Source organism: Hevea brasiliensis, chromosome 14 (genome assembly GCF_030052815.1).
Source record: "Hevea brasiliensis isolate MT/VB/25A 57/8 chromosome 14, ASM3005281v1, whole genome shotgun sequence".
NCBI classification, from domain to species: domain Eukaryota; kingdom Viridiplantae; phylum Streptophyta; class Magnoliopsida; order Malpighiales; family Euphorbiaceae; genus Hevea; species Hevea brasiliensis.
In genome coordinates this window covers 5,508,330-5,531,899 of record NC_079506.1, presented here as the reverse complement: position 1 = coordinate 5,531,899, position 23,570 = coordinate 5,508,330, and the positions used below count along the sequence as shown (strand labels likewise).

Genomic DNA, 23,570 nt, shown 5'->3' with positions numbered 1-23,570 from the left:
TTTATGCACATAAGATAATATAATTAAATTAATATTGTAAACAATAAGACAGTATAAGGTGTTCTGACACTAAATGTAGTACGCCTTACTCTGCTACACTATAAATAAAAAAGAGGTGTTACATAAAAATTATAATATTATAACTATATAAGTTCAGAGATAATTATTAAAATTTATCTTATTTGTTACTAAGACCAACTCATTCATTGTTGGGACAAGGAAAAAAAAAAAAAAAAAAAAACCCTTAAATATGCCATTAGTAGAAACGGACGAGTAATCAACAACTAACGTGTATGTTTCCAAATTCTCCCCAAAACTCTCTCAAAATTACACTTTTGCCCAGAGACTTCTTCTTTCTCCATAAGCCATTAAGCTATCCACTGTAAAAACCACGCCAACAAAACCAAAGCAGAATATCCCCAACAAGAGAAAAAAAAAATGGAAGCATTGGATACCACCGCTGCCAACTACGATGCTTCATGGAGCTCTGCAACAAACTGGATCGTTGCCGGTGGCTGTCTCGATAATTCCGTCACCTTCGAGTCCTCTCTTTCTCTTGTAGACGACGACAAGGATGATAATCATGATCAATCCTCCACTATGAGTTCAGCCGCCAAATCCCCTCTTATCTTGTATACTCCTTCACCTGATTCCACTTCCTGCGAAATCACAAGTAAGTTTCCAAAGATTTCGTTAATTTAGTGTTCTGCGATCTTTACTGCTGTTATTATTTAGGTTTATTAATAAGCATACGAGAAAAAGAGGAAAATTTTGTTGTTTTATGAGGTTCTAACGTTTGAGGAATTGAACTTTCTGGTTACTGACAGAAAAGTGAAGGAATTTTACTTGACTAATTGATTTTTTTTAGTACAGAAATGTTTGAAAGATGAATTGTGTTTTTTGTAAACAAATGCAATGGTGAATTATGAAATGACTTAGTTGGGCTATAATTAATGATTGAATGCTATGTATAGTAAGGTGCAATATCTGGTGAAATAATTCCTTCTTTTTCCATTATAAAATGCAATAGTGAATTGTTAATTTGATTGTATTTGTTTATAGTTGGATGGTGTGGTTACTGAAAGTGGCATATTAGTGAATTAATATGCCAACTATTTGTTACATTGTCAAACAAGTGATGAGTTGACTGTCTCTCTCTCTCTCTCTCTCTCCCTTATAGACATCTAATTGACATGTTAGAGTACAGTCGTCTAGGAGGAGGAAGGAAGGGGGGTGGGGGGGGTGGTGGGGTTGCGCGGGTGGGGGTTGGTTAATGATTTATCACCTTCCCATGATTGTTGTAAATGAATAAAAGGGGGTGAGAACCATATAGATTTATATATTTTTATCCCAAAATGCTGTTGAATCATTCACCAAGATACCATTTCTGTAATATGAGAGTGTTATCTTTTGATTTTTATTTTAATTATTGTTTTCTTTAAGCTTAAGGGATAATTTCCTCTTCTTTTTGTACTTCACTGTAAATGATTGCAATGCAGTTACTTTTGCTCAAAAACATGAGGTGCGGCAGGTTTATGTTCGAAGTACTTCTCGAGTTTATGAAATATATTATGCCTCTGAGTTGCAGTGTAGCAGTGAGTATCTGTGTACTGTTCGCTGTGGTATTGCAGTTAGAGATGAAGATGTGCTGCGTGCAACTGGTATTGAAGAAGCTGTTTTGGCACATCAGAAGCGCTCTGCCAAAGAACTAGCTGAAGAAAGAATAAGAAATGGCAGTAACGTGGCCACCAATGAAGATGACTGGGTTGAAGTGAAAGTTCCTGATCCTCAGCTTGCCAACATGAACAGTTCTCTGTCATCACATTCTGATACAAGCCAAGGGAGAGGCTCGAAGCCACAGGTACTGAATTTGCTTTCTTATTAAAGCAAAGTGTAATATGTCATTTTTTCTTGATGTTTTAATACTGTGGCTTCACAGTTTTATGATGTTGTGGCCAAAAAACAATAATAGTGATGCTACAACATCGGAGCGGGAGTGGAATTATTTGTTTGACGGCAATGGATCACTACAAATGGTTGTTGAAGTTTGATAAATGTATACTGTTCATGTTGTTTGATAGACTAAACAATAGTTTTTCCTATAGACTAAACAATAATTTTTCCTCTTTTATGAAACATGTTACAGATGAAGGAAATTTTAAGGGAAAGTATGTATTTTGAAAATCAAAATCAGATTAAAACATTAAAATGTGAAAACACGATTCGATCTTCATTTTTATCATAATATATTTCTGATTGAATAAAACTTTCAGGATTTGTATGAGGCTACAGCAGATATAACCGATGCAAACCCGTGCGCATCCATTACGCTGAGGCTACTTTCACTTCAGAATAAATCTTGCGTTTGTATTGATGAAGTCTACATGTTTGCTGATCCTGTTGATGCAGCTGATTTGGATAATAAAGTGGGTCCAGTGGAAAACTCTGCTGGAAGTTCACTTATGGCTGTGCTAATGCCTACCTTTTTGCAGTTATCTAAAACAGAGTGTGTTGGCCTAGCACAAGATAAATATGATTCTGATAGGATGAATAGGTGGAAGTCAGACAAACTTGAGGGAAAACCAACTGATCCCATTGATGCTGGAAATGAAATTCAGCAGGAAGGAAAATCTGATTCAATTTACCAGCAGGGAGTCCAGGTGCAAGAAGCAGTTATGCCTGGTGCCAAGCTGGAGATTCCTCCACAAGTTTCAGATACTGAAAGCAAGCCTGAATTATCACACAATCAAATTGAAAGTGTTCTAAACCAGCTTGTTTCTCGAGTTACCAGAATAGAAGATCTCTTTTTGCGGTTTGAGGATTGTATGCTGAAGCCCTTAAGAAGCATTGATGAGAGGCTCCAAAGAGTAGAGCAGCAACTTGAAGTGCTCACGAAGAAACCCCAGAATTCTGGATTGCTTTCTTGCACAAGAATATCTGCACCTGAATTTTCATGCAGTGAATCAGAGACCAATTCCCTTTATAACAGTGGTTATGTGGATCTTAATTATGCAGCTTGTGATGCCAGTAAGAAGGATTCACTTCCAGCTGTGTCATCCATTCTCTCTGATGCCACCCCTGTTTCTGTGAATACTTCAAAGTCACATCCTAGTCTTGTAGTTATTGCTCCAGAGTTTTCAAATTTTGATGATGAGGAAGAAGATGATGCAGTGGAACCAGTGATGGAATCTCCAAAGGAGAAACAAAAGCATGTTATGTCAATTGATGATGCTCTAGTCTCTGCACTTGCTGGATTCGTATCTTCGACTTCATTCCGGTCTCCAAGATATTCAAAAACTCTTGCATTTAAAGCTCCTGAGTTTCCAAATGGAGAAGGAAATAATGACGACAATACAGTTTCACCAAAAGGTCATTGTGAAATAAGCACAGAACATCCCACTGGTTTCAGTGAACCCGAAGGGACAGAGTTACCAAAGAGACTTTCATTTTCATCTCTATCCAATATTTCTTCTTTAGAAAGCAAAGAGAATGCAATGAAGTATCCTAATGATAACTACTGTCTGAAAACAGATATAGGAGTTGATGAACAGCTGCAGGACAGTAAGGGGGATGAAGGTGATACCCAGGGTACTTGTTTTGACCACACAGTGCCAGCTGCAAATGATATTGCAAGGACTGGTTCTTATCAGATAACTGATGATATACAAAATGGAGAAGTTGGCAATGGAACAAGCAACATTTGGACTCTGGGTAAAACTGATAGTTTGGAACAATTTTCTGGAAATCAAACTGACAGTAGCTCAGATACTCTCAAGGAAGTTGCTGTTTCAAATGAAATTATCACTTGTATAGAAGTCACAGATGAAGGGCCTAACCTAGACATTCTGCAGGATGTTGTTGAATTGTCAAGGGCTGCTACTAAAGTGGATTTTGAAGCTCCAATCCTGGAAGTGAAGTTCACTTCTCAGGAAAACTTGAATATCAAGTCTCCCATTGAGGCCCTTTTGGCTGGCACACCAGATGTGAACATTGAAGCTCATTCGGCAAAGACAATCGATGAGAATGATTCACAAATTGGAGATCAATACAATTTAATTCCAGTGGATGATTGGGGAGTGATGGGTTCTGTAACTGATATCCATTTACCCAGGGATACAGACTATTACAATCTCACTCTCTTACCTTTGAATGCCGAAGATGCATCACATTTCATATGAAAAATGGGCAGCAGCTATTATTTTGTAGAAATTAAACTGTACATAATGTGGTTTAGACAAGTAGTTATTTTTTTTTTTTGTTAAATGTTTGGGTTCCCCTCTACGTGCTTTCTTTGTTGATCTCTTGTTGCATGGCTTCGCATGGAAAGCTTTCAGTGGTAAAAACTTGAAACTTCTATGGACAAAATCTTTAAGTTTGAAAGAAAATCCTGACGTTTAACAACTGCTAGCTCAGTGAGATTTTATACAATCTAAACGCTCATTTGAAGCAAAACATTAAGTGCCCAAGAAAATGATGAGATGATTAAGACTTGTATAAAAATATTTTTTATGAAATTATTTTCTAAAATATTTTTAATGAGAATATATTAAAATAATAATATTTTTTTATAAAAATATTTTCTATTAAAAAATATAAAAAAATATTTTACAGAAACAAATGGCACATTGGCAGCCTTTTCTATTATTATATAATAGAATAATTATTTTAAAATAATGAATTTTGTTTAATCTTTTATTGCCCCTTATAATTTTTTTTTAATTTACGATTATTTTAACAAAGCACTTGTGAAAAACTGAAAACTTTAAACGCGAACCCAGAAGAGTTTCAAATCGCACTGCGACCCGCTAACTGAGTCTAAGCTCTGAGACTGAGAGAGACTCTACAGAACTATTTCTATGAAGCTTTTCACTTCGCACTAGTTTCTTCCAGTTATTGCCTTGAAAACTTCAGGAGATACTCTCTAAAACCCTAGAATTCTGAATCCAGGGGTTTGCATACTGATACCTACGTTTTTGTATGTACACCATTTATCTTTAGGTTGAAAGCTAGGGTTTTTGGGGTTTTGAATTTAAGCATCAGAAATGGAGGCGGCAGTGATAGACGCTGGATCCAAGCTCCTTAAAGCGGGAACTGCAGTTCCAGATCAGGCTCCACCCATTGTAATAAGTTCAAACTTTTGCTGCTTGGTTTTCGAGAAAATAACAACCCAGAAGAATTTTTGGAATCTTTTTTGTGATTATTTTTTTGGTTTTCGATTTGGGTTTTCAACAGTGGCTATAGTTTTCTTCGGATTTTCGCTTGTTGGTTGAGTTAATAATCGAGATATGAATTTTATCTTTTTTTTTTTTTCACTGTTATTGGCTTTGGGCTTAACACTAGCTAGTGTTCTTCATCTTCTTCTCCTCTATTCACAATGCTATTTGGTTGCTGAGAAAATGAGCGAGAATAAGGGATGAACTTTGAACTTAACTACTCCTTTTTTTTTTTTTTTTAATGAAATGCTTGCATCAAAATTTTCACTTGGTGGGATTCTGAGAAGCTAAGGGAAAGAAAATATAGGGGGGGAAAAAGCAAAATCATGAAATTTGTTTTTAGACTCGTTTGACTGAAAAAAAAGGCAAGCTGAAAATTGTATTCATCTCCTGTTACAAATGGGTACTTAAGTTTAACATTGTATTTATCCAGAAATACTACAAATATGGCATGATAAGTATTGGTTCTTATCTTTGTTTGTTTTTCCCTTTTTGTTATTGTCCTCAAGCATGGCCTTGAGGGTTGAACCATTTTAACTTCTTTGGGGTGTGAGCAGATTATTCCTACCCAAATGAAACGCATGCTTGAAGATGGTTCATCAACTGATGGTTCATTATTTGAGGATGTCAATGTTGATCCAGTTGTTCGGGGTTTTATAAGAGACTGGGATGCTATGGAAGATTTGCTGCACTATGTTCTGTACACTGGCCTTGAATGGGAAGAGGGAAATGAAGGACAAATTTTGTTTACTGATCCACTTTGTACCCCCAAGGTTAGCCAACACTTTATTTTTGCAGATCTTTGAAATAAGATGCAAATTATTTAAAAAATAATGTTAACCTATATTTGCTGAAGCTGACTCTGTGGTCTAATGTTCAACTGCATAATATTTGTGGGAAGTAATTAAAATTTGTATTTGGTTTTAGAGTTTCTAACTAGAATTCAACTCTTTTAGATTGCTAAACAATTGAAGTATGTAAACATTTCTTCCCCTTTTCCCTTCCATTTCTGTGTTTGCTAGCTTTTAATCAAGTGAAGCAAATGCACAACTTTGACCAGATTGATATTCTACTGAGATCCTTTGAGTGATGTAACAATTATACTCCCTTTTTTTTCTTTATTTTCCTGTGCAAAACTTCTGTTGTGTTGCTGTGGAGTGGAAGTGCTGAGCATTAGTTGTAGTTGCCATAAGAACTTCTCAATTTAACTTACGTTGTATTGTTGTTTGTACAGTTCCATCAATTTGCTGCTGGTAAATAATCATATATACTAGGATGTGTTTAAAACTAATTATTGTTAATTCTTACATAATAATGTTTGCATTTTTACAGTCTGTCAGGGAACAATTGGTGCAATTGATGTTTGAAACATTTAATGTCACGGGGTTTTATGCATCAGAGCAGGCGGTTTTGTCCCTTTATGCTGTTGGACGTATATCTGGATGCACAGTTGATATTGGTCATGGAAAGATAGGTATGTAAAGTATCTCTTTAAACTAATGTGGTAACTTTTATTTCTGCATGTCTATTATTTATACGTAATCATTATGCAAAATGCTTTAGCTATCCGTTAAAAGGTTAACAATTTTGATATTAGATTATATACGAGCCTATATAAGAACAGAGGCCTTTCTGCCATCATTGATGGTGAGAATCCAAGAGATAATCTGAATGTTGTCATTTATGTTACTTTCTATGATGTTTTTTTTACTGGATTTAATACTATTTTTACATTTTATATTTTTCATCTCAAAAGAGTTTCTACAAAATAAATTGTTTTTTGGTTGTCATCTGAGTTGGATGTAAGACAGAAATGAATAGTTGCGTGGTTGGTGGTAACTGTAAGCAAGGATAGCTGTGTTGCTACTTATTTCTCCAAATATCTTGAATATATTAGGTTTTTCTATATCTGTATCATCGAATGAACAAAAAAAAAAAGTATTGAATTAGAGAATCAAAATCACAAAGAAAAAGAATCCGAAGACAAAGGGGGCTTTCCGTCAGTTTGAGAATACAAATACAAAGATCCTAATACAAGAATTCTACTATATATATTTTTGATAGATACTTATTTAACTAAATATACAAGATTTTAAAGACAAAATATCCTATCAAAATAAAAATGCTACTTTTGTTAGAATTCTTTATTCTTTCTCTATGTATATACAAATTTATATTAATAAAATTAATAATAGAGAATTAATTTAATAATATTTTTTTTAGAATAAGTTTTTTTTTTTTTTTTTGGATCTCAAAATATTTTGCGATGAATGTACTGAAAAATCTTCCTTGAATTTGCCCAAGATCTTTGGAATTCATTTATTTCTCTCCGGGGTGGCTTGCTTTGGGTTTTGCACTTTTCATGTGTAGATTGTCTGGTCCTGGAATATGGGTGTGCGACCCTCACAGACTAACTTGCATACGTGTATTGATATATTCATTATGAAGATTTATGATTAGGCTCATATTACATTATCACTTCATTTGATTTGCAAAATGGAATAGAATGGGAATGGAATGGTGGCGTGGAACTACTATTTTTAACTTATGGTTATTACACGGAATGCTTATTTCATTCAAGGTCTTACCTTTCTTGCCTTGCTTTGGATATTTATTTTGGTCTTTTATATTCTTTCTATGGATAACCTGGAGGTTTGTTTTTGTTTAAAGAAGGTGGAGAATTGCTGCTTTATAGCCCTAAAGTCAGTTGCATATGAAATCCACTTGGTGGATTTGCAACAGAAGGGTTGTCCTCTATTAGATGCATTGGCAACTTGAGTTAATGGGTTCTCTCCACTCCTTCCCCTGAGATGTGATCTTTTTCCTTTATTGCCAGATATTGCATCAGTAATTGAAGGTGCTGTTCAGCATATTGCCTCAAGAAGATTTGAAATTGGCGGTATTGATTTGACTAAGTTACTAGCCCAGGAACTGGGTAAATCTAATCCTTTGGTGAATCTCAATGTCTCTGATGTTGAGATAATAAAAGAAAAATACTCTTCTTGTGCTGAAGATGAGCTTGCTTATGAGAAGACCCAACAGTCAAGCGAGTATGAGGAGCATACCCTTCCTGATGGACAGGTTTGTGTTTTTCTGCAATGTACGATAAATTAACCTAGAGATTGAACCTAAAATGGAGGAATGCAAAGCGTCAAAGGTTCAACCAGAATGAACCTGGGTGAGCCATGATGTAAACATTATGCAAACAAATATAAAAGTAATTAAGCATGAATGAATTATTTTTATGATGAAAAGTTGTTTACATGTTAACTGCTAAATACTTATAAATAATGTGTGACTGGTTAAGCAGCTAGTCCCTTTGTTTATAGGTCTAGTCCCTTAGCGTTCTGTTCAAGATTCTGTTTCTGTCTTTTCATTATAAATTTCATATTTTCCCAAATGGATAGGTTAATCTGTGGTTCTTTCCAGTTCATTAGTTGACATATAGTCAATGAGAATTGATTGGGGTCTTGACCACATCCAGTTTAAGGTGGTCTTCTGGATCAGAACGTGGGGTATTTTTTGGATTTCCTGATCTTAATTGCTGATCCATTCCAGGCGGAAATATTGCTGTTTGGTGCCAGATCGTGAGTAGAATATTTTATATTTTGATGAGTGTTTTGTGTGTCAGGTCATTGACTCAATTACTTAACATACTTGAATGCTTTGTGTGAAAGCAAGTGTGGCATGTGTCTGATACGTTTTTGCCCTTAGGCATTGAACTTGTATCCTTGACTTTGTGCTTTGGAGAGCTAGTTTGGATGTTCATTTGATCTTTTTACATTTATGATTTAGTCTTGCTGTGGAAGTTAGGATTATAAATATAGCTTCAAATATGGTGACAGGTGATAAAAGTTGGAAGAGAAAGATATACTGTTGGTGAGGCTTTGTTCCAACCTGCAATATTGGGTTTAGAGGCACATGGAATTGTTGAGCAGCTTGTTCGTAGCATTTCTACAGTTTCTTCTGAGAACCATCGGCAACTGTTGGAAAATACTGTACTTTGTGGCAGCATAACTTCTATGCCTGGTGAGTCTATATTATTTGAGTTTATTGAGATTGAGAAGCAACTGTGATGTTGGTCCATGTTTGCACTATCAATCTAATTTGCCAAGGATGGATTTTAAAAATTTTTTTTCCCAAGTTACCCATTTAAATAGTAAGAATCTGTTGCATTGGAGCAGTGGATAGATTGATATGTTGCTGCCTACTGCAGGTTTTGAAGATAGGTTCCAGAAAGAAGCTAGCCTGTGCTCATCAGCTATTCGTCCATCACTTGTAAAGGTTTGGACATTATTATTCAAGTCTTTTTGTATTTTGTTGATTTTGGGGTATCATGTATTCTGATGGGTGATGGCCTTTTACTTGGCGGCCTCGTTTGGTGGTTTTGGCATGAGTGAATTGTAAAACGAGTGATGGAATCACTCCAATGCTGTCCTGGTTGCTGCTGCCTAAACAATCATCAAATGTTTAGGAGGTCTCTATATTCTATGTGGTCTATCTGCAGCTTGGCTTTTATAGTTCTCTACAGTTCCCATTATACAAGAACTTGTAGGTGGTTCCATTGTAGATTGTTTTTGTTTTGTGAATATTGAATCAATAATATATAATAATGAGAACATTATAATTATTTTTAATGTTAAAGGATCTATTTGGCAAAGAGGGGAAGATTTCCATTTGATTGAATTTTATCGTAAATCATCAGTGGTATTGTTTTTTCTGTATTGGTTAATGGCTATGACATATTTTCCTTGATAGGTTGCCATCAAAGTATACATCACTTCTAACTATATTTTGCATAGAAGCTTATGCACTAGTGTTTTATAAGATCTAATGAAATTAAGTAATAGTTGGTGATGTCTACAAGTTGCGAAAAATGAATGGCTTTTTGCTTTTTTTTTTTTTTTTTTTTTTGTTTCTTTGCTCGATGTTTTGCATAGTGCTCTTTAAGTCTTATTATTATTGTTTGTTACAGCCCCCAGAATATATGCCAGCCGAGTTGACACAGTATTCAGCATGGGTGGGAGGTGCCATTCTTGCAAAAGTTGTGTTCCCTCAAAATCAGCATGTTACCAAGGGGGATTATGATGAAGCTGGACCATCTGTTGTTCATCGGAAATGCTTCTGATACTTTTTTCATAAGTGAGTTGTTATTACTTTTTTTTTTTTGTCTATTTCTACTTGTATTATTATAGGTGGTTATCATGGAACATAACCATAGATTGACTAAATTGTCAACTCAGGGAAAAAGAAAATTTGCCAAACTGCTGTGATGTATGTTAGTGTAGCCTTGTAGGTAACCATTTAGCTGTAACCTTTTAGCCTATGGTCTTTTGTCCTTGTTCATCTCTATATAAAGTTTTCAGTTTGTTGTTCATTAGGCAATTATGATTATCTTTATGTGGACTATGTTTCTGTCAACGAGTCTTGACATTTGAAACTGTTTCAATTTCTTGGCATTTCTGAAATGACCTCCAGAATCATCTACCATCAGTCTTTTGAGATATTGTATTAATGGGGTGCAACACATCTTGTCATCTAGTGAAGATCTACCTATCCATCTACCTATGCGTGTGTCTATGCACGCATGCGATGATATTAATGATTACAAACCAAAATAGTTGATAATTTGATAAGATTGACACATCTGCTACTTTTTAATGAATTGCATTGTCCTTGCTCTTGAGGATACCTAATTTTCATCTTGGATACTTTTATTGCTTTGCTTTAGGCAGACTCTTATCTTAATGCTAGGTTGTCCTCTCCATCAAATCTGCATGCCTTTAGGGGTGTTGATATTTTGTGCATTTAGCCATGATGAGAACTATGCCAAAGAGGAATGTGCATACATGAACTTTTTATAGCACATTATTGTTGGACTTAGTACTCACTCCACATCAAACTTTTAATTGTCATTTACAATTGACAACCAATATTTTCCTCAAGGGTAAATGCACGTAGTGATTGGTTTTAAGACTCATTTTTAAAGGTTTTAAGTAAGGCTATAATTATGGCTGCTGGAAAAAGGTGGTTTTTCTCTCTGGTATTCCTTCAGTTTTAGAAGGGACAAGCTTTTCTTGAGCGGGATCCTAACAAAAGTAGATGCTCAACAAGATCAAACTCTAGGTACCTTGAGACCAAATAAATCCTAGAATTTGGTTAAATTTTGAATTATAGTAATTGCTTTTATTTGTATCAAGTAAATAACGCCATCTTTGACAATTATCAATTATGGTAGGCCAAAGGCAATCTAAATTTAGGCATGTTGCTAAATCAAGTGATGCATGTGGAAGTTTTGGTAGAGGCAAATTTGCATGATGATATAGCTTGTTGGAGTAGTGAAATGGACAAAGGAGAGATGCAAATGCACTACAGAAAGTTGCAACTAATTCTAAGAGAGGTAGAGTTGCAAGTTCAAAATATACTAGAAGAATTTTCATTGGTGGTTAGCACATACAAATATTGAAATTAGTCTACAATTGATACAGATAAAATAATTAGCCATAATTGCAAATGTTATTGAAGTTTAGATTATTAAAAAAATGGATATTTGGCATGCTTTTAAAAGGGATAGAAGTCTCATAAATGTCCATGTCTTTGCATAGGAGCAGATTGTGGTCCTCATCTCTAGCTTGAACCTTGAAGTGGGCTGTCTAAGACCTTGATTATTGAACTTCCACATGTACAAAATAGGTTTGCAACTGAGCTTAGGTGGCCACTTGTTCCCTTGTAAGAAGTTGAGTGGAGGAGGTAGAAGTTTAGATTCTTGTGCATCCATCTTGCCTTCATGAGTGGACATGAGAAAAGTTAATTTTCTGCAACAGATATAGGCCTCCCTCTCCCCTTCAAACAAAGGATGAGTGATGAGTGGAGTTTTTAATATATCCAAGGAAAAAACCAAACCCCTTATGTGGTCTCATTTCTCTTACCAGAAATTTCCATGGGCAAATTCCACTCACTTTTTTTTTTTTTGGGCCTTTCTGAAGTGGGGTAGCTGTGTTATTAATTGATAATTGCACTATTTGTTTGGCCATGTGGAAGCAACTAAACTTGTGATGGTATTGGACAAGCTATCTTTGTTATGGCTTCCCACTAATTGGCACATGTGCTCTTGTTGTCCTTGCATGGCATAAGAAGACCTATAGCTATTGCTCTTCACAAAATTGTGTTATTTTAAACACATTCATATAACTTGGAAATTAACAAATTGATTCATTCACCTTTCTAATTTTACAAATATACAATATAATTTGAGAATGAATTCATGATTATCATTCCCTTAATTATAATCAATATTGGTTTATAGAAGCATTGAAATTTAGAATTTTATAAAAATTTAATTTAATTTATTTATTTTTTTATCAATATTCATATTTAGAATGAAAAATTTTAATTTTTTTAATTTTAAAAAAACTATTTTTAAAGAAATAAAAATAAGTATGGTTGAGAATTAAATTGAATTTTTTTTCTTTTAAATAATTTATTGAAACCTAATATTACTAGAAAATTAAGTCATGGGTATCACTCAGTTCGCTATACTTGTGAGCCCCATCACTATCATTTAAGCTTCACGTGTGCTAATGTGGGTTCAATTTTTATTTACTCGGCGCTAAGAGATTGGCTTAATTAGCATAATTAACAATCAAATGATAGTTTGTGGCATTAAATATTGATAACATAATAAGAGTTGAAAAGGGCACTAAGCAACAAAAGTGTCAATTAGTGATATGGGACCCAATCCACAGTGAATAGGTGAATAATCAAGCCAAAATCCAGAAGCTTCAATCCACGGTCCATACATCAAGATCTAATAAACAAGTTGCCCCCACATTAATCAAAATAAAGGCAAGTGGACAAAGCCCTCTTTGCCTCTTCAATTCTCTTCACATCACTCTAGAAATTAATAATAACAATAATAATACCCATAAAGAGCACCATCATCTATCCCTCTCTTTCCCTTTTCCCTACCACGGCCACCTTGTCTAATGTCACAATTCACAAATGTATGCTTTTTTGACATGGTCAATGCCCAAATGAGAGAGAGAATCTCTTGCAATTCAATTGAGTTAGAAGGAACCAAGAAAAATACATTTGTCATCATAAATATACAAATGAGAGTGATTAAGATATGGGATCTTTAAACTTCCACACCACCACAGAGAGAAAGAGACTGGGTTATCTTTTGCTGTCTTTTTCTTTCTGATTAAAATCAAGAGATATGGGATCTATCTTTCTTTATATTTATATATACAGATGGCTTCTTAAGATCTATGATCCTAGGGGTCCCCTACTGGTGGTAGACTCTGATAATTGGTCCACTTCCCAACTTTGTCTGGGTGCAACCTTGTCGTGGATTGCTGTGTACTCCTGCAAATATATGTTTACAAATATATAAATTTGTTCTGCAATTTGTTCTGTCATACCGTCCAATAATTCATCACCAACACTAATTTATATATATATATATATATACACACACACGCACGCGCACACACGCACGCTCATGTGTGTGTGTAAGGTCAATCATGACTTTTGAACATAGAGAAATTGTATTTTATTATTCTTATCGTATAATGTCAATACCTCCATTTTCTTGAGGAGTTCTGCTGCTGTTTCTGCTATAACCACAATATGCCTTGCTGTATCTTTTATAAAACCTTCTTCAACCCCCTTATCAAACAAGGAAAGCAAGCTGTTGTAATATCCTTCTACATTTAACAATCCCACCTGTTTCAAAATTCAAAATCAAGAGATGATAACAAAGAAAGAGAACCCATCAGGGTTTATCTTCTGAAAGAACTGGTGAAGACAAGGAAAAAGCTTAAAATTAAAACCCTTCTTACTGGTTTGTCATGAATTCCTAGTTGAGACCAGGCAATTATCTCTAACAGTTCTTCCAGGGTTCCATAACCACCTAGGCAAATTACAAAAATTTGGATTCAAGACTATGTTATTTAAGTATACTTAGTTTTGTGCATGTCTTGTTTTCTTTGAAGGAAAACTTATGCATATACCAGGAAGTGCAACGAAAGCATCTGCATGTCTTGCCATTTCTGCCTTTCTTTGGTGCATATCTGCAACAGTTATCATTTCTCCTATGGTTTCTCCTGATATCTGGCAAGTGGATAGCTTTAGTTTTAATCTTCCATTTTTATCTTCAACGATATAGAAGCATGTATAATTCTTAACTGGGGATCGAATAGTACCTCATGAGGCCTGAGAGCCTTCGGCATCACTCTATACAAGAAGCAAAGCTTGAGCAAATAATATGTCAAGTTTTCTAATATGCCAACCAAAAGAAAAGCAAAGCAAAGAAATAAAAATGTAGAATATAATACCCAAGAACATGGCAACCTCCATTAAATACAGTTTGTGATATCAAACCCATAAGCCCTACACTTCCCCCACCATAGACCAAATCAATCTTTCTCTCAACCTGATATAACATGAACATAAACAATGAAACAGGACATGCAAAAGATCTCATAAAGGAAATTTAGATTATATATATATATAAAGAAAAGATGAATAAATTATTTGAATATATGTGTATTACCAGTTCTTTACCAAGTTCAAGAGCAGCATCACCAAATGAAGACTTGTATCCAGCTCTACTCCCACAGAAGACACATATCCTCTTAAACTTTCTTGTCTTTTCACTTGTTGCAGTTGTTCCTTTTTGCCCTTCCATCCTTCTGAAAAGATTGGTATAGAATATAATATGGAAGAGAAAGAAAGAGACTGAGAGAGAGAGAGAGAGAGAGAGAGAGAGAGAAGGAGGGGGGCGGGGCAGTTGTAAGGATAGCTAGAAAGGAGCTAGAATAGTGCAAGTGAGATGAAGCAGGAGACATACACACCCCTTGAGTTTTGAATCTCCACAGACTTTATTCCTAAACACCCCTCTTTTTTGGATGCTTAAGCTAGGAGTTGTGTTGGAGAAGAGCCCAACAAGTGCCCATCTCCATCTGTCCTTTTATCTTTGCTCTATATCACCAGCAAATCATCTCTCTTTCTCTGTCTCTCTCCCTCCAATAAGTATTTAAGACCTTTGTTGAATTTAAGAACATACCATTACTCTTTGTCTTTCCTTTTATGTCCATTCTGACTTAATATGTGCTTTACTTTTATCCTTTTGTAGTTTAGTTGTCCTTCTCTCTCTCTCTCTCTGTCTCTGTCTCTCTCTCTCTCTCTCTCTCTCTCCTCTTCTTCTTTGGGTAAAATTGAAAATGGGTATGAAGGTCCCTACCCTGCATATTGTAGGAAGGTAACTTTCATTAGGCTCACAGACACAATGACAGATCACTCATTCCATCTCCATTGCTCATAGTCCAAGCTGACATTATAAATGTCTAGTTTTTTGGGAAAATCTTTTATCCTTCTCTTTAATTCATAACAAGACCATAGAAATTTTGCTTTAGATTTCCAATAACAGAGTCATATACATTTGAACAGACCATATAGATCCAGGAAAATCCTCCAATAGATATAATCAAATCAAATCGAATTAAATTCACATTTTTTTTATAGATTTATCGAGTTAAAACAATATAATAAAAAGATAAATTCTCCTTTTCATTATTATCCTACTTGACATTGATGTTGAATTTCGCTCATATAAATGCTTATTAAAAAACAATTTAAACTAGGTTTTTAGTTTTTTCAATTTTTTATGACTAAAATATGTAAAATTTAATGTAAAATAATTTATAATAGTCTTTAATTAACATATTTAAGATAATACAATAACCATCCTGACTCAAGGCATTAGATGAAATTTTAAGATTTTTACCAACAAATTTTTTTATTAATTTAAATATAATTAAGATTTAAATTCGAATTTAAATCTTAATTAAAATGATTAATATTACTGAATTAAAACTCATTACTTCAAGGCATCCTCTAACTCAAAGCAAATTTAAGTAGAAATTTTAAGAAATGGGATTAATTAGAGTAATAATATAATATTCAAATATGTAAAAGTATAGTTTATTAAAAGTCAAACCAATTTTTTTACGCAAGAAAATATCACATTTAAATGATTCATTTGGTCTTGTTTATTTTATCATAGGGATACAATATCAAGATATAATTATATTGATGCGTCCCACATCGGTTCTGCAGGGAGGTCTTGGGTATTATATATATATGGATTTGCAAACCTTCCCTTGTGAGCTAGCTTTTGAAGTGGAGTTAGGCAGTGGGTCATGTACAAAGGTTCCCTGACGTTCTTCGGGAGAAGTCGGGGTTGCTTCACGAGGACTTTTAGTCTAAAGGAGTCGGGAATGATGCGTCCCACATCGGTTCTGCAGGAAGATATTATATATATGGGTTTGCAGACATCTAGCTTTTAGGGTGGAGTTATGCAGATTCATATCATATATTAAAACAACAAGAGTTTATATATATATATATATATAGTTTTAATTATGTTTGAATTCGAGACCTCACAGCTCTAAAACGACTTTGATACCGTTAAACTAAACCTATGTTTATGAGGTTTTATTTCTATATTGCCTATTCAACCTAAACAATTATGCACAAATTAATTATTATGTCCAAAAAATTATTCCAGTTAATAATAAAAAGTTATTAAATATGTGAATTTCTCTTCCGAGTTCAATTTTATTAAAAAATTATTATTACTTTAAAGTTTTAAATGTTTTAAATTAATATGAAAAATATACACTTTAAATTACTTGGAAAAAATTTAATTTTAATTTACATAAACTAACATAAAAATACACAAACAATAAGTAAAAAAAAAATTACTGTTGATAATTACTGTAGTTAGTGGTTAATCTAGCCCATACATTGATAATACTGGGCCAATGGATCAATCAAGACCTTAAATGTAATCAATTTGCTAAAATTCAGTGTTTTTTTTTTTTAAATAAAAGTTTAACTAAGTGTAAGCTCTTATAATCCAGAGTCAGTATATACTACTAACCTCATTGAGTAATTATAGTAAAATGTATAGATTATTTATTAAAAAAGACGATTAATAAAATTCGAGCTCTTAATTTAATTAAACGCTAATTAAATCTTATTAATTAGTTATTTTTATTAATTAATTATTATCAATATTAAACATGATTCAAAAAGCCTCTATTTTCCCTTCTCAATAGTGCTCCCAATCAAATCCCATTCCCATTATCTTTGAGTACCCAATACATATTCTTTTGGATTCCAATGCCTATACATAGAAATTTTAAATTCCTACCTCAAAGATCTTCTTTTGATTTTCTCCATATAATTAAGTTTCTTGAATTTATTTTAAAAATCCTTTCCCACTCACGCCTAAGTAGTTTGCGCTTAGCCGGTCCCAAGCCCGGATAAAGGAGGAGGGTTGCGGTAGGTGACAACTAACGTAAAAATTTCGTCACACCCTATGATATGGATTCAAATGATATAAACGTTGGGGCGTCCTCTACTAACGACGCGCTACATCGGAGCCCGGGTGTAGTGATAAATATGCAAGGGTGTAGGGCGTTCACCGAAAGCGACGCGCCATGCCGGCGCCCGGGTGTGGTGTTAAGTGAGCAAGGGTTCCCACATCATGGACGGGTGTGGGTAAAGAAGTTAGTCCATAAGACAGATAATAGAACAAATAGTGGAACAGAACACAAGATAGACATAGAAAATAATAGAAGATATCATAGAAGGAGACCAATTAGGAAGGAGCAGGATAGGAGGAGGATCAGGGTTGGTACTTGGAATGTTGGATCACTTACAGGAAAATTAATGGAGCTTGTGGATACCTTGGAAAGAAGAAGAGTGAATATTGCTTGCATTCAGGAGACTAAATGGGTAGGAGAGAAAAGCAAGGAAGTGGATAATTCATTGTACAAATTGTGGTTTACCGAGAAGGAGAGAAACAAGAACGGAGTGGGTATAATCATAGACAGGACATTGAAAGACGCCTTGAGTAGTTGTGAAAAGAGTAGGAGATAGAATTATACTAGTAAAGCTAGTACTAGACGGAGAAACAATAAATATAGTTAGTGCTTATGCCCCACAAATAGGACTAGACAGTGAGAGTAAACAAAGGTTTTGGGAAGATATGGATGATTTAATGCAAAGCATACCGAATGAAGAGAATGTTTTCATTGGTGAAGATTTGAATGGACATGTAGGAAGTGATAGGCAAGGTTATGAGAATGTTCATGGAGGTTTTGGTTTTGGCAGTAGAAATGAGGAGGGAAAAAGCATCATGGATTTTGCTATGGCATACGACCTAATACTAGCAAATACCTACTTTATAAAAAGAGAGTCACATTTAGTGACTTTCAAAAGTGGGCAACATAGAAGCCAAATCGACTTCCTCTTAACCAGGAAGACAAATAGAGCTCTATGCAAGGATTGCAAGGTCATTCGAGGAGAAGCTTTAACAAGTCAACATAGGTTGGTGGTCTTGGATGTCAAGTTTAGGAACAATTCAAGTAAGGTCAGAAGAAATAGTGTAGCTCGAACAAAGTGGTGGGAGTTCAAAGGAGTAAAGCAAGTGAAGTTCAAAAATGAGCTTCTTGAGTCCGAAGTATGGAAGCTAGATATGGAGGCCAATGATATGTGGATACAGATGGCATCAAAGATTAGAGAAGTAGCTAGAAAAGTACTTGGGGAGTCTAAAGGACATGGACCACCCTCAAAAGAGAGATGGTGGTGGAATGAGGAAGTACAAAAGGCAGAAGAGAAAAGGAATGGTATAAGAAATTACCTAAATGTGATAATAATGAGGCATATGAGCAGTACAAGATAGCAAAGAAAGAGGCAAAAGGCGATTAGCCAAGCAAGAGCACAGTCCTTTTAAAAGTTATATGAGAAACTTGGAACTAAAGAAGGGGAGAAAGATATTTATAGATTAGCAAGGAGTAGAAAAAGGAAATGTCAAGATCTCAATCAAGTTAGGTGCATTAAGGATAAAGAAGGAAAAGTGTTGGTGAAAGATGAGGACATTAAAGAAAGATGGAGAAATTATTTTAATGATCTCTTTAATAATAGTCAAAATGGAAATAGCGTGAATATAGATTATAGAACAATAGAAAAGAATGTAAATTATACTAGAAGGATTAGATCTTTAGAAGTAAAGGAAGCACTTAAGAGAATGAAAGTAGGTAAAGCCTGTGGACCCGATGAAATACCAATTGAAGTGTGGAAGTATTTGGGAGATATGGGAGTGGCATGGTTAACTAAATTATTTAATAAGATTCTAAACTCAAAGAAAATGCACGATGAATGGAGGAAGAGTATTTTAGTACCTATTTTTAAAAATAAGGAGACATCTGAGTTGCTCAAACTATAGGGGAATTAAACTCATGAGCCATACTATGAAGTTGTGGGAGAGAGTTGTGGAGCATCGACTACGTCATGATACTTCTATCTCTCTCAATCAATTCGGTTTCATGCTCAGTCGTTCATCTATGGAAGCGATCTTTCTCATTAGAAGCTTGATGGAGAAATATAGAGATGGGAAGAAAGATCTACACATGGTTTTTATTGATTTGGAGAAGGCTTATGATAGTGTTCCAAGAGAGGTCTTATGGAATGCGTTAGAACAAAAGAGGGTATCTATTAGGTATATACAAGTATTGAAAGATATGTATGAAGGAGCAACTACTATTGTGCTCACAGTGGGAGGGGACACAAGAGATTTTCCGATCTCAATTGGATTACACCAAGGATCGACCATAAGCCCTTACCTTTTACATTAGTTTTAGATGGTAACTGAAACATATACAAGAGAGTATTCCTTGGTGCATGATGTTTGCGGATGATATTGTTACGATAGATGAGACACGAGAAGGAGTCAATAGGAAGCTAGAACTTTGGAGAAGTACTCTAGAGTCAAAGGGTTTTAAGTTAAGTAGAACGAAGGCAGAATACATGCATTGCAAGTTCGGTGAAAGCCAAGCGGTGATAGGGAAGGAGTTAGTTTGAATGGAGTGGCACTTGTCCCAAAGTAATCACTTTAAATATCTAGGCTCGATCCTTCAAGTAGATGGGGATGTGAGGAGGATGTTAGTCATAGGATTAAAGCCGGATGGTTGAAGTGGAGGCGTGCCACGGAGTTTTATGTGATCGTAAGATTCCCAATAAATTAAAAGGAAAATTTTACCGTCTGACCATACGACCGGCTATGCTATATGGTAGTGAGTGTTGGGCCTTTGAAAGAGTCCTACGCATCTAAGATAAGAGTTGCAGAGATGAGAATGTTAAGGTGGATAAGTGGCCATACTAGACTAGATAAAGTCCGTAATGAAAGTATTAGAGAAAAGGTAGGAGTGGTGCCAATTGAAGATAAGTTGAGAGAAGGGAGATTGAGGTGGTTTGGTCATGTGAAGCGTAGACATACGGAGGCTCCAGTTAGACAAGTAGAGCACATTAGGCTAGAGGATAGAAAGAAAAAAAGGGGTAGACCTAAATTGACTTGGAGGAGAGTAGTACAGCATGACTTAGAAGCATTACACATTTCTGAGGATTTAACCCAAAATCGTTCAGAGTGGAAAAAGCGAATCCATATAGCCGACCCCAAATTTTTGGGATAAAGGCTTAGTTGAGTTGAGTTGAGTTGAGTATTATTTCCAAATACATTTCAAATCAAACAAAGAAAAAAAATGGGGCCTAAATATATATGGGAGATATTGTACATAACACCTTTGATTTTCATTCTATGTTCTATGCATGGGAAACAAGAATGTGAATTGTGAATATGCATATGGGGGGAAAAAGGGAAACATTTTAGAAGAATACCTCTTCAATCAATGGAGTGGCATGACTATTGGTTGAGGTATTTGCTTACCTAGTAGTGGCTAGATTCTTCCTTTTGTCTTCTCCATCCTCTCCAATTCTCAACCTAAAGGTACCATAATATATATATACTTTATTCATTCCTTGCCAAAAACTTACACATCCATCTTTGACAAAGAGCACCTCCTTTAATTTTATCTATACATTGGATGCAATTAAATTACTCAACTAAAGTAGGTTTCTAGAACTTGGGTTTTGTTAGTTCACATTAAATTAATTAATTAATTACTTGGTAGTTAGAGTTAAAAATTAGTTTTACATAAATTATTTAGGGTTTTACTTTAATTAATTCCTTGTATGAAATTATTATTTTCAATCACAAAATTGAATGGAACAAAAGTCAGTTAAGTAATCATCATCATCTTGGATTCCATGAATTAAAACAATAGAAAATTCTCTGCTTTTGTATGTTTTGCTGCAAGCTATATGACAAAAGTTTACATAATAATTAAAAACCAATATTTATTTATTTTTATTTATAATGTAGAATATTTTTAAATTAATATAAAATATATTAAAATTAATTCTTTAAACAATTTTAAATTTGTATTTTTTATGGTGCCATCTTATATGTAATATTTTATTTTTATTTTTTTTATAAAAAATAAATATGAGCATACTTGCTAAAGAAAAGACATACTAATTAATGAAATTATTATAATTTTATTAAGACACGTTAACCCTTATAAATCCATACATATATCCATTTACAATCGATATGAGATCCCGAAAAATTAACTGACAGGTGAGCTCACCCCAAATTTTTTGCCACGAATATATATACACCGACTCATCACTTGACATTTTACTTTTTCGTTATGAAAAATAAATACACACATACATGAGAAGAAATACGATCTTTATTAAAACTATAAAAATTTTACTGTGGGATCGAAATACTATGTAATATTTTATTTAGTAGACCCTCATTGCTTTTGAAATATAGAATAAGGACTTGTCCATTCCACACAAATAGTACTTAATTTTATCTATATTTAGTAAATGTGGAAATTTAACTTCTTATTCTCTTATTCCTTATAGAAATGAAAACTAATAAAATAAAGCCCAATTAACTACTACAATTTTATTTTATTTTTTTTACATTGAAACTTTTTAATTGGAGAAAAATTAAAATTAAAATTTTTAATTTTGTTTACGTTATAAAGTAAACAATTTATTACTAATTACTATTTTAAAGAAATTTGATAATAATTTATTTGTCAAATTACATAAAATTAATGGAATAGGCTTTAATTGAAATTATATTATGAATTTGTTATAATTTCTATTTAATTTATCAATAAATTTTTAAAATGCAATGCTAATATAAATTAAAATTTTCAGGCATATACATATAGAGAGAGAGAGAGAGAGAGAGAGAGTAAATTTATAGGTTCATAGGTTTATTTTCTGAGGCCCAATGGGCCTCAAACTAAAATCTCCCTTTGATCTTATCCATTTATATATTAAATTTGATGTGATTGGAGTATATGATAGAGGCCCAGTAGGCCCAAATCGCTAGGTACAGTTCTTCATATCACGACAAGAATTTGTTAGAGTTAAATAAGAAATTATAAATTTTAAATTTAAAAGAGAATCAAGTTATATTTAAAATTGAAGTTAAAAAGTTAAAAAATGCTTTTAGAAAAAGCAGTATTTGAATAATGTTAAAAAATAATTTTAAAAAAAATAATGATTAAAATATATTAAATTTAATTTTTAATTAATTTTTTTATATCCTATAATTTATATGTTTAATAGATATTTTTTATGATAACAATTTTACCAAAATAAACCCTTAATTGAGTTAGAAAATTTGCTCATTTTATTGATTTTTTTATGTAAAAGATAAGTATTTTTCATTTGAATTATTAATTTAATGAATTTATTTTATTGATTAAAATTTTTAATTTTAAAATTAAAACATAAGAAAATTATTTTTTTCCCTATAAATTTCTAACTCGTGATTGGTTAACTTGTAACAGATCGTAGAGAGAGAAATTGATAACATAATTTATTCATTTTTTTTTTATAAATATTTATTCTTTATTTCTCTATTGATATAAAAGAAAATAATAAATAATTTGGGATATTCGATTGATTGAACATTAACACAATAAGCTTTAGAGTTTCATCTTTTACATATTCAAGATTGATATCATGCAACTGAATTCCTTGGCATGGAAAGGTCTTGCTGCAATTAAATTTCACTGCGACTTCTTTAGCACTTGTTCCTGTTATGTTCTTGCACATTACATTGCTTACTTGCATAGCTGATTTCTGCCATTAATAAGAACAAGAAAAAAAAAGAAAAAACTGCTATGGGTTTTCATTTTTTTGTCTTTTGAAAATGAAAAAAAAAAGTTGTTGTTAAGTACCTGTTCTGGGCATGGATCATCTTGAACATGGTAGTTTTGATCAATAATTATAGGATTGGTCACATTTTTCATTATAAGATTTTGAAATACAATGTTTTTTTTTTTTTTTTTCCCATACCCAGACCCTCTCTGTAAATCAAGAAAATCAAATATTTCAATGTTAATTTCTTTCAGG

The 23,570-nt window shown here is 33.6% G+C and overlaps 3 protein-coding genes across 5 annotated transcripts; 2 read left to right on the top strand and 1 right to left on the bottom strand.

The window, feature by feature from the left end:
• The first annotated feature begins 370 nt into the window (after nucleotides 1–370).
• LOC110656807 (uncharacterized) lies at nucleotides 371–4,298 on the top strand. 2 transcript variants are annotated; one of them, XM_058134824.1, is made up of 3 exons: nucleotides 371–673; nucleotides 1,632–1,861; nucleotides 2,274–4,298. In XM_058134824.1, the coding sequence occupies exons 1-3, from the start codon at nucleotides 439–441 to the stop codon at nucleotides 4,176–4,178; spliced, it is 2,370 nt and encodes a 789-aa protein (XP_057990807.1). In that variant the 5' UTR covers nucleotides 371–438; the 3' UTR covers nucleotides 4,179–4,298. The 2 variants fall into 2 exon arrangements, with proteins under 2 accessions (XP_057990807.1, XP_021669466.2); XM_021813774.2 differs by having other exon boundaries at nucleotides 1,500–1,861.
• A 423-nt stretch (nucleotides 4,299–4,721) lies between these two features.
• On the top strand, nucleotides 4,722–10,590 carry LOC110656805 (actin-related protein 7). Its single transcript, XM_058135049.1, has 7 exons — nucleotides 4,722–5,120; nucleotides 5,771–5,986; nucleotides 6,546–6,687; nucleotides 8,050–8,294; nucleotides 9,059–9,242; nucleotides 9,430–9,497; nucleotides 10,189–10,590. The coding sequence occupies exons 1-7, from the start codon at nucleotides 5,043–5,045 to the stop codon at nucleotides 10,339–10,341; spliced, it is 1,086 nt and encodes a 361-aa protein (XP_057991032.1). The 5' UTR covers nucleotides 4,722–5,042; the 3' UTR covers nucleotides 10,342–10,590.
• A 2,258-nt stretch (nucleotides 10,591–12,848) lies between these two features.
• LOC110656804 (cytokinin riboside 5'-monophosphate phosphoribohydrolase LOG1) lies at nucleotides 12,849–15,296 on the bottom strand. 2 transcript variants are annotated; one of them, XM_021813771.2, is made up of 8 exons: nucleotides 15,071–15,296; nucleotides 14,770–14,908; nucleotides 14,552–14,649; nucleotides 14,420–14,450; nucleotides 14,228–14,327; nucleotides 14,057–14,127; nucleotides 13,797–13,940; nucleotides 12,849–13,580 (listed from the first exon to the last, which is right to left on the bottom strand). In XM_021813771.2, the coding sequence occupies exons 2-8, from the start codon at nucleotides 14,902–14,904 to the stop codon at nucleotides 13,482–13,484; spliced, it is 678 nt and encodes a 225-aa protein (XP_021669463.2). In that variant the 5' UTR covers nucleotides 14,905–14,908; nucleotides 15,071–15,296; the 3' UTR covers nucleotides 12,849–13,481. The 2 variants fall into 2 exon arrangements, with proteins under 2 accessions (XP_021669463.2, XP_021669464.2); XM_021813772.2 differs by lacking the exon at nucleotides 15,071–15,296 and having other exon boundaries at nucleotides 14,770–14,981.
• Between the last annotated feature and the right edge of the window lie 8,274 nt (nucleotides 15,297–23,570).